At 44.9% G+C, this 14,257-nt stretch overlaps 1 protein-coding gene across 2 annotated transcripts in view; it reads left to right on the top strand.

Annotated features, from left to right (window-relative positions):
• The window catches only part of IL17RD (interleukin 17 receptor D), a 68,532-nt gene extending 55,638 nt beyond the window's left edge, over nucleotides 1-12,894 (top strand). For both annotated transcript variants that reach the window (XM_027522461.1, XM_027522462.1), the window contains exons 11-13: nucleotides 356-540; nucleotides 5,160-6,099; nucleotides 6,838-12,894. In XM_027522461.1, coding sequence (XP_027378262.1) covers nucleotides 356-540; nucleotides 5,160-6,099; nucleotides 6,838-6,950 — 1,238 coding nt within the window. In that variant the 3' untranslated portion in view covers nucleotides 6,951-12,894. The remainder of the gene's footprint in view (nucleotides 1-355; nucleotides 541-5,159; nucleotides 6,100-6,837) is intronic.
• Nucleotides 12,895-14,257: the final 1,363 nt, after the last annotated feature.

Genomic DNA, 14,257 nt, shown 5'->3' with positions numbered 1-14,257 from the left:
CTTTATTGAAGCTTCATTGGTCAGGTAGCTTCACTCAGTTGGAAGAGCTGGTTCGAGATACTGCTGACCAGAGTGGAGGGTGGGGGTGGGTGGGTGGGTGGCCCCTGCAGTGTTTTTGGCTTAACCAAGCTCAGTTTCTGGTGAAGAACAAATTTTGGCCATTTTTGGCTCCACTGGAGCAATCAGCTGTCCCGTTCCCTGAGGTGACCCAAGGGGCTGGTAGAGTTAGGAAGCTGGGAGTATTCCAGGTGACATGGCGACTGTTGTTTCTTGAAGACAGCATTACATCTCGAGTCGTAGGGAATAGTCAGAGTGTTGCTCATGGGCACCAACCTTATCTTCTTGTCCCCTTTAGAAAATATATATTCACACTTAGATGAAGAGAGTTCGGAGTCCTCCACATACACCACAGCACTCCCCAGGGAAAGGCTCCGGCCTCGGCCCAAGGTCTTCCTCTGCTATTCCAGTAAAGATGGCCAGAATCACATGAACGTCGTCCAGTGCTTTGCCTACTTCCTCCAGGACTTCTGTGACTGTGAGGTGAGGAGTCTAATGTCTCTTCTTTTATCCTGGGTGGGATGTGTGCTAATAGACTCTTAGCTTCCAACCTCGGGGTTACCCATGGCACTCTTCTTTGAGCCTGTCATAGCCATCATCGAAACTAAGTGTTTGCTGACACGTAGTTCTAACCCCGACACACTGCTGCTCAAAAGCCTTGAGTGGCACCCACCTGGCAGGAAGTTTTTTAAGCTTTAAAGACTTATTGGGTGTATGGATGGTGGAGGAGATGGCAGTGTGCAATGAGGGTGGTGCGAGGAGGTCATCATGGCATTGGAGGGTCAAAGAGAAAATGGTAAGTAAAGAAGGGGGTTTAGACAATTCTTTGGGGGAGCTTTGCTAATAAGGGAAAACAACATGTTAAGTGCTCATATGGTCTACTCTGGTTTCTTGCCTATTCTTTTGAGTTAAGCTATTAACATGTAACTTTTTTATAATGTCATAGTATTCATTTTAGAGTGAAGTTTGAAGCTCTCACGGAAAACACGCTCTGTTTCTTACAGATGCAAGAGCTGTACAATAATTCTGGTTTTTGTTGTTGTTTACTCGCTAAGTTGTGTCTAACTCTGTGACCCCATAGACTGCCAGGCTCCTCTGCCCATGGGATTTCCCAGGCAAGAATACCAGAGTGTGTTGTCATTTCCTTCTCCAGGGGATCTTCCTGACCTAGGGATCGAACCTACGAATCTGTGTTTCTACCATTACAGGCAGATTCTCTTACTGTGGAGGCACCACATAACAAATAACACCCTTGGAAGTTACTTGTGCTTTGAAATGGAGAGCTCAGTGAGTTTCTTAGACTTTCTCCACATGGTGAGGCTGCCCCCTAGTGTCAGTAAAGCATATTTACAAGGCTGGCAGGGTTTCCTAATGTATGAAGGTTCTAGAGGTGGGCTGATCAGCCTGAAAGACCAGCAAGTGGCACACAGTCTTCAAATACAGACAACCCATCATTTGCTTTACTTTGTGAGTGAGCAGCCTGGGGAAAGGTGGGCTAGTGTAACATAAATACAGGTGTATGTAATAGAAAATTTGGAAACTAGAAAAGAATGACAAATTTAAAAATGAATGGTAATCTTAACTTGGAGAAGAGGAACCACAGTTAGAGTTGCTGCATTTCCTCCCAGTCTTTTTCGGCATAGATGAACTCATACATGCAGTTTTGCATTTTGGATGGATTGGAATTATTTTTTTCTTTCTCTTCCCTCATTGACTTTTTGTACTATTAGTAGTTCTATGTAAACTGAAGTTTTAAGTAGACACTTGGTTCATATTAATGATTCACCATAATTGAGTTTTTTCAAATTGTTAAACATCTCTGGTTCCAGTTTGCCTTATTTCTGTTGATTTTCCAAAGATAGATACCTGGAAATGGAACTGCTGGGTCAGGCAGGAACATTTTTTTAAGTGGTTGGTCAGTTAGCTTTTAGAACATAAAATGTTAGCGAGAATTAAGGAAAGTGTAAGACAATTTTCTAGGGAAAACCACTAGAGCATTCAGGTATGACTGAATCAAATCCCTTATGATTATACAGTGGAAGTGAGAAATAGATTTAAGGGACTAGATCTGATAGATAGAGTGCCTGATGAACTATGGACTGAGGTTTGTGACATTGTACAGGAGACAGGGATCAAGACCATCCCCATGGAAAAGAAATGCAAAAAAGCAAAATGGCTGTCTGGGGAGGCCTTACAAATAGCTGTGAAAAGAAGAGAAGTGAAAAGCAAAGGAGAAAAGGAAAGATATAAGCATCTGAATGCAGATTTCCAAAGAATACCAAGGAGAGATAAGAAAGACTTCCTCAGCGATCAATGCAAAGAAATAGAGGAAAACAACAGAATGGGAAAGACTAGAGATCTCTTCAAGAAAATTAGAGATCCCAAGGGAACATTTCATACAAAGATGGGCTCGATAAAGGACAGAAATGGTATGGACCTAACAGAAGCAGAAGATATTAAGAAGAGGTGGCAAGAATACACAGAAGAACTGTACAAAAAAGATCTTCACGACCCAGATAATCACGGTGGTGTGATCACTGACCTAGAGCCAGACATCCTGGAATGTGAAGTCAAGTAGGCCTTAGAAAGCATCACTACGAACAAAGCTAGTGGAGGTGATGGAATTCCAGTGGAGCTATTTCAAATCCTGAAAGATGATGCTGTGAAAGTGCTGCACTCAATATGCCAGCAAATGTGGAAAACTCAGCAGTGGCCACAGGACTGGAAAAGGTCAGTTTTCATTCCAATCCCAAAGAAAGGCAATGCCAAAGAATGCTCAAACTATCACACAATTGCACTCATCTCACATGCTAGTAAAGTAATGCTCAAAATTCTCCAAGCCAGCCTTCAGCAATATGTGAACCGTGAACTTCCAGATATTCAAGCTGGTTTTAGAAAAGGCAGAGGAACCAGAGACCAAATTGCCAACATCCGCTGGATCATGGAGAAAGCAAGAGAGTTCCAGAAAAACATCTATTTCTGCTTTATTGACTATGCCAAAGCCTTTGACTGTGTGGATCACAACGAACTGTGGAAAATTCTGAAAGAGATGGGAATACCAGACCACCTGACCTGCCTCTTGAGAACCTATATGCAGGTCAGGAAGCAACAGTTAGAACTGGACATGGAACAACAGACTGGTTCCAAATAGGAAAAGGAGTACATCAATGCTGTATACTGTCACCCTGCTTATTTAACTTATATGCAGAGTACATCATGAGAAACACTGGGCTGGAAGAAGCACAAGCTGGAATCAAGATTGCCGGGAGAAATATCCATAACCTCAGATATGCAGATGATACCACCCTTATGGCAGAAAGTGAAGAGGAACTAAAAAGCCTCTTGATGAAAGTGAAAGTGGAGAGTGAAAAAGTTGGCTTAAAGCTCAACATTCAGAAAACGAAGATCATGGCATCTGGTCCCATCACTTCATGGGAAATAAAACAGTGTCAGACTTTATTTTGGGGGGCTCCAAAATCACTGCAAATGGTGACTGCAGCCATGAAATGAAAAGACGCTTACTCCTTGGAAGGAAAGTTATGACCAACCTAGATAGTATATTGAAAAGCAGAGACATTACTTTGCCAACAAAGGTCCGTCTAGTCAAGGCTATGGTTTTTCCAGTGGTCATCTATGGATGTGAGAGTTGGACTGTGAAGAAAGCTTAGTGCCGAAGAATTGATGCTTTTGAGCTGTGGTGTTGGAGAAGACTCTTGAGAGTCCCTTGGACTGCAAGGAGATCAACCAGTCCATTCTAAAGGAGATCAGTCCTGGGTGTTCTTTGGAAGGAATGATGCTAAAGCTGAAACTCCAGTACTTTGGCCACCTCATGCGAAGAGTTGACTCATTGGAAAAGACTTTGATACTGGGAGGGATTGGGGGCAGGAGGAAAAGGGGACGACAGAGGATGAGATGGCTGGATGGCATCACCGACTCAATGGACGTGAGTCTGAGTGAACTCCAGGAGTTGGTGATGGACAGGGAGGCCTGGCGTGCTGCGATTCACGGGGTCACAAAGAGTCGGACACGACTGAGTGATTGAACTGAACTGAAGACAATTCAGGATTATTTTCAGCAAGTAGGTAGATATTGGGGATTTTCTTCCCTTTGGTAATACCTTAGAGCAAAAAAGGAAGTCAAAGTCATTTCAGAACCCTTTCCTCCATAAGAGACTGTGGCTGCCAGAGTTGGGCATAGGCATTGGGAATTAATTTCTGAACTACAAATGAAATTGCCAAAAGACTTTGCAGCAGAATCAGATGAAGATGGTCTGAGAAAGTGAAGCCCTCTGAGGGGCCACACATGTCCTGTGGTCTTACTTTGTCAGTGCTCCACTCCCAACTCCCTCCCAGACCTCCCCTTGGGTTAAAGGCCTGGTAGGGCTGTGGTCCTGTTGATTGCTGAGAAGTCATGGTGAGAGATGGCAGTCTCTATGAGTGAGTGAACCATATGGCGGTGTTACTGCAGCTCCTTACCCTTCTCTCCATGCACCAATCACCTGGTAAACAACAGGGCTGACCTCAGGGTTGCAAGAGTGGCCAGGGAGGCCCTCTTTGTCACTCATACTATCTGTTGTTGAGTCAGCTGGCAGCATGAGTGGGCTGTGTGCAGTACTCTGGCATCCAGACATGAACTCCATTTCCAAGCCTACTTTGAGATCCCTCACCCACACCATTCTATTACCACCTTCCAGTTCTCTCTTCAGGATCTACCCCCATCCAGGTGGCCTCACTCATTAGATAGAGCCTCCCTCATTTCCTCTGTTTTCCATGCTCACCATCACACTCTAAGTCCACTGGAGGCCTCACATGTGATGTGTGACTTAGGCAGGTTGTCAGATACTCTGAACTTCTGTCTTCACTTGTAGGGTGGGAATGGTAATGAGCCCACAGTATGCGAAAATGAGGACATGATGCAGAGGGCCTGGTGCTTGACGGTCGGTCACCCATGGAATGTTAGCTGTTTCTTGGAGTTGGGTGGCCTGGAGCCTGCACATAGCAGAGATTTGGGGCAGACGATGAGCCCTTCTTGTAACATTGCCCATCTTGTCACTCGACTCTCCAAGCTGTACAGGTGAGTGAGGTTACCTGTTCTCTTTCCAGGTGGCTCTGGACTTGTGGGAAGACTTCAGCCTCTGCAGGGAACGGCAGAGAGAATGGGTCATCCAGAAGATCCACGAGTCCCAGTTCATCATCGTGGTGTGTTCCAAAGGCATGAAATACTTCGTGGACAAGAAGAACTACAAGCACAAAGGAGGCGGCCGAGGCTCGGGGAAAGGGGAGCTTTTCCTGGTGGCAGTGTCTGCCATCGCCGAGAAGCTCCACCAGGCCAAACAGAGCTCATCCACGGCGCTCAGCAAGTTCATCGCCGTCTACTTCGATTATTCCTGTGAAGGAGACGTTCCCGGCGTCCTGGACCTGAGCACCAAGTACAAACTCATGGACCATCTGCCCCAGCTCTGCTCCCACCTGCACTCCCAGGACCGCAGTCTGCCAGAGCCCGGGCTGCAGCCGGGACGGGTTAGCCGAAGGAACTACTTCCGGAGCAAGTCGGGCCGCTCTCTGTACGTCGCCATTTGCAACATGCACCAGTTTATCGATGAGGAGCCTGACTGGTTTGAGAAGCAGTTCTCTCCTTTGCATCCGCCTCCTCTCCGCTACCGAGAGCCGGTCTTGGAGAAGTTTGACTCGGGCTTGGTTTTAAACGAAGTCCTCTGCAAGCCAGGGCCCGAGAATGAATTCAGCCTCAAGGCCGAGTCGGCGGGCCCTGGGACACCTGCCGACTCGCACTCTGAGGGCCCGCAGTTCGGGCCTGACGAAGACGTGGAGGCTGGACCCGTTGTTGCAGGCGCCAGTGCCGTTCTGCGGCCCCTGCTGCATGCGGGTAAAGCTGCTGGGCCCTCGGACATGCCGCGGGACTCGGGCATCTATGACTCGTCTGTGCCCTCGTCTGAGCTGTCCCTGCCCCTGATGGAAGGGCTCTCCGCAGATCAGACGGAGACGTCTTCGCTGACGGAGAGCGTGTCGTCCTCCTCAGGCCTGGGTGAGGCGCGGGGAGCGGGAAGCTGGTGGTTCGGTGGGTTGGGTTCCTGATGCAGGCCACAGCCTTGCTCTAGGATTCCAGAATCCAGGAGAAGCTTTTTGCTAATTTTGCTGCAGTTTTGTCAGTCGAACGTTATGGGAAGTAACAAAACTACATTGGTAGCCTCCCAGGTAATGGGACTGTTCAGGTGTGTGAGCTACAGAAATACTGATAAGAAATTATGGTGAGCTGCCTGGTACCATGTTATGTAACATACAGTATGTGCATTAGCTCGCCTTTCTAAACTGAAAACGTGTAGATACTGAAACACATTGGGTCCCAAGTGTGTTGGATGAGTGTCTGTGGACCTGTAGATTTGTAGAGTTCACCACTCCCCACCTTGCCAATATCTTTAAAGCCACATGTATTGACCCAGGAGTTCATGCGGCATAGTATTCTCTCCATTCTAGCTCAACACAGGCTCTGGTAGAAGGGCCTGCTTCCCCAGGGAGCCCCCCACAGGATGCTGTCTGGAGCTGCTCTTACTGTGCCTATAACCCTTTGGAGTCCATGCATGCATACCTGGCCCCTCAGCTGAGGGAACTGGAATCTGGTGGCAGGATGAGAATGCCCAGCCTTGAGCCGGTGGGGATGCCTACCTCACTTGTGCAAAGTGCATGGTGCAAACCCAGATCCAGCCTCATTCTGGCCTGAGCACCCAGGAGTAACATGCGACTCTGCCCTCTCTTCTTTTCTTAGGTGAGGAAGACCCTCCTGCCCTTCCTTCCAAGCTCCTTGCCTCAGGGGCGTGCAAAGCAGAACCTGGTTGCTGCAGCTACACTGGTGAACTCCACACGGTCGCCCCTTTGTAACAGAATGGAAGAGTCTAAGCATTGCCACTTTAGCTGCCGCCTCTCTCTGGTTCCCCAGCTCATCTCTCTGGGTATGTGGCCCACTTGGAGCTGAGGTCTCTTACAAGGATATTCAGAGCGAAATCCTGGCCAGTACTTGCTCTCCTTGCCTCTCTATTCTCTACCAAATATATTGGCAGAGTCTCCAGTTCTCTGAAACCATGTGGAACTGTGAAAGTCATGTCCATAATGTCTGACAACAGCTTGCCATGTTAGGTCAGACTTTGGACTAGAGCCAATTCTGGGAGGTAGGGAAGAAACAGGAAAATACCCGCACTGATCATTCAGACTTAATTTATCTGTGCAAACTTTGCCAGTTAGCTATTGGCTGCTTTGATTTGAAATGCTTTGTGGAAAAAGCACTTTTGATGCCACTACAGCCACAGAAGTCAAGTGCCAGTCTCTATGGAATCCATGTAGTTAAAGATAATGCCTCTTTCCATTGTTGGTATGGAATTTACAGTGCCATTTACAATGCCATGGGTGTTTAAAAAAAAAGCTCTGGAGTCAGAGGTCAAGAAGGTAACTGAATATACAGTCATTTTTCATAAAAATGAGTCTTATATATTAGTGGGGGACATGTCTGGCCAAGGAGGGGGCTTCAGGGCCAGGCCAATGACCATCTAGACCATTCTTTCTGAGATGGGTTGGTCAATTTGCAGAGGGCACTGGGGCCACATCTTGATCTGAGTAGGCATCACGCAGGGGCCAGGTCTGCCCACCAAGTTTCCCTGGCTTATACTTGTTGAATCTCAGATGTTGGTGCCTAAATGTTTATTTTTAAGAAACTGATACCTAACTGGGCTGTATTCACCAAAGTTGTAATTTGTGTTTTGGTTGACCTCTAGTCTAAAGCTCTGAACAGAAAATTAGGGATGAGAATCCACTGACAAAACAGCAGTATGTGGAGGTGGTAGCCAGTTAATCTGCTGAACTTGTTTTGCCTAATGACAAACCTCTTTTTAAGAAGGTGAAAAGGAAGGTATTGTTACAAAGATGAATGTGCTCTTTAAGTATTGTCTAGAGAAGACATGGGACCTGAAATCATTAAATTCTTGAATCTTAAAGTACTTCCCTCACAACCCTAGCCTGTGAATAAGGTTTCATTTTCTTTTTGTTTGACTTACCCAATTAAAAATTTCTCTCTTATACTTCACTCTACCAAAAATAGGCATTGAGAGCTTAAGAGGAAAGAATTTGCTTTAAAAGGGAGAAGTAATATGTTCTGTTTTTATGAGTGACTTCTGTACAGAATTTTTATTTCCAAAGGGGAAATAGTTGTTCCTTTTCCCTCTCCATGACCTTAAGGGGGAGTGAATATCTTTTTCTACCTTTTTCATAAATGCTGTTGGATTTTGGCACCAATACCAGGGACCCTGATTTTCACTCCTTCACAAAATAGGACCAATATTGACGGGGGGGCGGACACTGAGAAGCATCCTAAGGTGGGGTGTGGGGAAGTGGGGAGGGGAGGACTTTTCCTTCGAGGTTCACGCCCAGCAGGTGGGGAAGCGAAGGCTTGCACCCTTGCTGGAAAGAAGAGGTTTGTGTGTATCTTTGATGCAAATACCACACTGCCTGCTCTGTAAAGGCAGCTGGCAGCTTCTTGGGAGAAGAACATGCTCGTCTGTTCTCTGGCATCGAGTTTCCTGCAGCTGCTCTGAGGGAGAGACAAGTGGGCTGCAGAACTGTCTCCCCTGTAAGACCAAGCATCTTGTTGGAGGAGGGATGTTCCATGCTGTCACTGTGGAATCCAAGATGAACATAGTTTCTGGCCTCCCGTGAATGTCCTGCCATTCCATTGTCGGCATCCATTCTGTGAAGGAGATGGGGCAGTCTTATTAATGTATGAAAATGCACTTGGAAACATTTTCAGAGTGATTTCTTACTGAAGTCAAGAAATGGTGCATGCCCCAGAGGTGCCATTAGGAGCTGCCTTAGGATAGATGTTCAGCTTTGTATGTGAAACAAGGCATCTCTGAGAAACTGGCCCCAGTAACAGAGTGAAAGACCAGAGAAGAAGCATCAGCTGAGCTCCATGAGCATGGGCAGAGAGCTTGCTAAGTAAACTCACTGTGAAAATGGAAAGGAAAAACTGCTTGGCCAAAAATCAAGTGATGCTTTAGTGTGAATTTAGGGTTTAGGTACTTATTTTGAAATACTAAAGATTGTGATGTTCAGCAAAATCAAACTTTTGTACCAAGTAATGAAAAGGACAGTGTGAATGCCCAGCTCTGAATAGTTGAGAAGTCCAGCTTTTCTAGTGTTGTCTTATTACTTTCACTTTTTTTTTTTTTTTAAACCCTCCCCATCTCATGCTGGAAGTGGGAATGGTTGCTGTATAGATTAATGCAAAACGTTTTATGCAGAGGTGCTTTTGACTCACGAATGGTCCTGGATGGTGGAAATGATAGGACAGAATTCAGATAAAGGTTCAGAAGTCACAGGCTTTCAGATGCTGGGGAACCAAGAATTCGAATATGGGATTGAACTCAATGAAGGGCCTTTATTCCTAGAGTAAAAGGCTCTGTAGCTCAGATAGGTGGTATCCTCTGTACCAGAGACCAGAGGTAGGTCCTGGCTTCCTTCAGCTAACTGGGAAGAGCAGGTAGTTGAAATGAGGGAGCCAGTTGTTTATCTCGACTCACCGATGCACTACACGTCTGACACACATGACACCTAGCATTTGGCACAGTCTCCTTTTCTTAGAGCATGACCAGGTGGGTGAAGGCCCAGGCAAAGGTGTGTTCTTCTCTGAGATGAGCTACAAGCAGTAGGGACTGCCTGGATGGGCCCAGCCCAGTCATACAGGGGCAGGAGTCTTTTGGAGAACTGAGGCCTGGGCCTGTGAGGGACGTTGATCTCCAGATGATCAGAAGTCATCCAGGCCCACGTCCCAGGACTTCAGTGAGTGACCTAGCCAGGTAACAGAATTTTGAGCCCAATGTGAGAGAGGCCATAAAAGTCATGAAACAAAGAGTTTTTGGTTGACACAATAATAATTGAGATAGTCCCAGATCAGAAGTTCAGAGTTGAGTTGTCTTTTCCTTTAAAAGAAGCAAAGGAAGAAAAAAGCTTTTTTTTTTTTTTTTTTAAATTCCTGGTGAAGAAATGACACACTTTCCTCCCTAAAGAGAGAAAACTCTGCAGTCCGCAACCAGCTCAACACTAAGTGGGTTCTCTTAAGGAGAGAGGAATTACCCTGTCTTTATTGGAGAGAGGTGGACAATGGCAATGAGAAGATTATGAGCCTTTTCTAGTTGATATTGTTGGGAAAGAGTCTGTTCTTATTTAACAAATGCTGTTCCTTCAGGAGGCCCCCCTGTAGCAAGTGTAGTGATAAATAAGGTATGGTGACAAACCCTTCTTGGGCTCAGAGAGACAGTGGGGCCTGGTGGAGACTGTGGCCAGCAGACACCCTTGTGCTGTACTACAGGGAGCAGCCACTCCAGCCAGTTGTGACCATATAGTGTTTCCTGATTGTCCCATTTTTCAAGAGAAACTGGGAATCTGGGAGTTTTACATGAAAAAAATCTGATTATTTTTTTTAGTATGGGCAATAAAATTCTTAATTGAATTCAGGAAACCCATGGGTGGACCTGATTTGGCCCACTAGCTATCAGTTTGCCACATCTGCTTTAGAAAATTTGAAAAGAAAGGCATCCATGGTAATTACATATGTCTGGTGCCACAAGAAAATACTCTTGCTAAATGCAGCCAGAAGTTAGATTACTTTTTTTTTTTTTTTTTTTACCCATTGCTTCCCTAAAGAAATTTGCTATGATTGTGAATACATTTGAGATCTTTTGATTGCTTCTTCATACTTCATATGTTTTAAGAAAAAGGCAAAGCAATTGTTAATTTCAAAATCAGATTTCTCCTCACTTAAAAAATGTGACACTTGGAATAGTTTCATTTAAATTCCACACCTTAAAGGTCCTTATTTATAGTTTTAACTCTTGGCTTAATCACTTTTTTAGATGAATTAAATCACTTTTTTAATGCTGAGCTTAGGCCAAGCCCTAATGAGGAAAGCAGACATTGTGGAGAGCAGGGCAAGGAGTCCTGAGTATCCACTAGAGCCAGGCATTTGCTCCGTCTTCAGTTTTAAATAACTTGTGAATTGATCTGTTTTGGAGATTTGTGACAGAATACGGAGATACCAGTCAGGAGTCCTCATGGAGTTGGGTCATCCTTGCTATATCACCTCCTTTCCAGGTTTAGGGTTAAAATAAACAGAAGGAGATCACAGACTGTAAGCCAATAGCTTTCATGCTGATAGCAGAGCTTTGGGGGTGAGAGAAAGTTTGGATTATCTGGCAGGTGCCCATCTAGTGTCAAACAGAAAGGGTTGTGCATGAATTATTTCAGTCATTTGGCTGTGGATGTGATTCTGGATTTTCAGCGAAGGAGCTTCTGTAACCTCCCCTGCTGATCAGATAGTTCTTTGTACATCTTCCTTATAGAAATTCAAACCAGCCTTCTTTTGTTCAGCGTGTAGTGGAAAAAGAACAGCTGCTCACCTTCCATGTATTTGAAAACCACAGTGAAATCATCCCTCTAGTATTTTTATTCCGGTGATAAATAATCCCACCCCTACTCATTCTTCACAGCTCTTGTTTTCCAGGGGCTTAATAATTTTCACTGCCCTTCTGTTTCTCAGCTTCACACTCAGTTTAGTTGCCCAAATAGAATGTGCTGCCTTATTCACATTGGTGCCTTGTGAAAGCCAAGCTCAGGATGGGGATTAACAGAAATTCTTACGTACCCAGCTTCTTTTACTGTTTAGAAGTATAAAGACGCTTTTTAAAAAGTGGTATATCACCTGTGTTCATTTTGAAGGTTGCTTACTACATTTTTTTTCTCAGCAGTAGTCCTCTATCATATGTGGGTTTGTTATTTTTTTCCCTTGTGTGTTCAAACACTTGGTGCTTATTCTTGATGTGTCTGATGTCATTCCTGGGCTGCTTCAAGATACCCTTCAAGACCAGCTCTTACTATCTGAGTGGCAACCACCCCTCCCTTCCAATTTTGGATTCTATTTTTATATATCTGTATATGTCACCTTTAATTCATGACTCATAGTATTATTAAATGGTGCAGACTTTAGCCACAGACAAGATAGCAGTTGCTAAGGGCTAATTTGCTAAGAGGTCGAGTGAGGCCCCTTTGGGCAGTTGCCTTCCCTCCTGCTCTTCGACTCCTCTCCAAAATTCAGTGAGGACCACAGACTCTGCAAGGAACATGTCCGTGTTGTAAAGGGCTGGAGCCATGGCTCCAGGTCGACCAAGCACTGTGGTTTGTACAAGCAGATGCCTGACAAAAGCAAACCATTATGACTGTGTATCTGATGTTTTTATCAAAGAAAATTTCAGTGGAGAAGATTCAAAGAAGCTATCTTCTGTTTGTATGTGACAAAGACAAAGTTGGCCGCTCCTGTCATTAGCCAAAAAATAATTACCGTTGGATGACGCTAATGTGTAAGCATGTTATTTTTAATAAGTGGTTATTTTCTGTCTCAAGAAAAAGATGTAGTGAGTCTGGAGAGAGCAAAAGCTTTTGTAAAAACCAAATGTATTCATTTAGAGAGTAGATGACTTTTATTTTCACTGTTTTGTTTTTCACTGCAGAAGCTCCCTGTTTGTCTGGGGGGAAAGCCTGTGGAACAGTGGTTATTGCCATTGTCTTTGTTTCATCTTTAAGTTTCTCCTTTGTGAGGTTTGGTGGAATAGTGAGCACTGACCAGCAGACTGTAGCAGCATGCTGTGTTTTTACATTGAAGATGTTACTGTCTTATTTGATTTGTACATAACTGTAAATAGGTGATAGTGTCCACAGGCGACATCTGCAGAATGTTGTTTTTGTACCCTAGCATCTCTGCATCAAATAAAATGTTTTGTTCTAAGATTGTGGTGGCTCATTATTCTAGGTCATGTTTTCTGTTTCCTGAATAGCTGGGGTTCCTAGCACAATTTTCTGTGGGCCCTTATTCTGAGAGGGAGAGAGATTACCCAGGGTGAGTAGGCCAGGATGGCTGGTCTGTCTTATACTTGCAGGAAAAGGAACCTGCTGCCCTTGATCGTTTACTCCACCCTCCGTCGGTCAGATGCCTGTTGTCTCATCGGTGTCGGGAACCGGGGCAGGGACACTTACCTCAAGGAGAAATATGACTCTCAGAACAATGGACTTTCTTTGAAGAAATTGGAAAAGAAGTTGATGGATGCTGAAATTTGGGAGCCACAAATTTCCTGTCATTCAGAAAGAAAAAGGTGCCTGTTCATTCTTCTGATGTGAGATGTCTCATCTTCTGTGTGCCATGTGCTCTGAGTTACATCCCTGGTTTATGTCAACTTTGGGGCCTCATTTTTGAGATTCTGACACCCAGAAATGGGGTAGCTTTGCTGAGGGCACAAACAAGAAGTCAGCAACATTGGGATTCGTACATCTGATTGAATCATCCTCATTCCTAACCAATGGGCTGTACTGTCTCTCAACATAATTTCTAAGAAGAAAAAACCTTGAGTAGCAAGTTATGGCGAGTTGGTTCCCTCCTTAGTCCACATATTGAGAGTACAGCTGGTTCAGAGGTTAAGCAGACGGATCTAAAAGGACTCTATTGGAAGGATTTCATTAGGCAGATGCTGCAGAATACCTCTTTCCTGTTAGTGGTGAGAAAATCCTCTTTGGACAGCATGAGAAGCCCTAATTTTTACCATGGTATTAGAAAGCAAGAGTCCATTTTTATATCTGCTTTGGGTTCATACAGTTGCCAACATCTGTGGGACCTCACCACTGGTTTTATTTACTTTGTTTTAGAAATGCAAACTTTAGGTAGCAAAGACCAGCTTCCCTTTGCAGGCTTTAATTAGGAAACACTTAATTTAGGTTTAGTTGAATAAGAGGCTACAAGCAATAAGCAGGTAGATGAGGAAGGAGATGTAAATTATACCTTCACTGTCTCAGGCATGGGTGTCCCTGGTGGCACAGTGGTAAAAAATCCACCTGCCAATGCAGGAGACGGGTTCGATCCCTGGGTTGGGAAGAACCCCTGAAGGAGGAAATGGCAACCCACTGCAGTATTCTTGCCTGGAGAATCCCATAAACAGAGGAGCCTGGCGGGCTACAGTCCATGGAGTCGCAAAGAATCAGACATGACTGAGCGTGCATGCACGTCTTGGGCATAGTGAGCCCTTAATAAAGGACTCAATAAAGATATTTTCCTCCCCTACCCGCTACCCTGTCTTCTCAGTTGAGAAACAAAATCAGAA

This window comes from Bos indicus x Bos taurus, chromosome 22 (assembly GCF_003369695.1).
Source record: "Bos indicus x Bos taurus breed Angus x Brahman F1 hybrid chromosome 22, Bos_hybrid_MaternalHap_v2.0, whole genome shotgun sequence".
NCBI lineage: Eukaryota > Metazoa > Chordata > Mammalia > Artiodactyla > Bovidae > Bos > Bos indicus x Bos taurus.
Note: the sequence above shows the minus strand (reverse complement) of the source record. Positions and strands in the feature narration are given on the sequence as shown.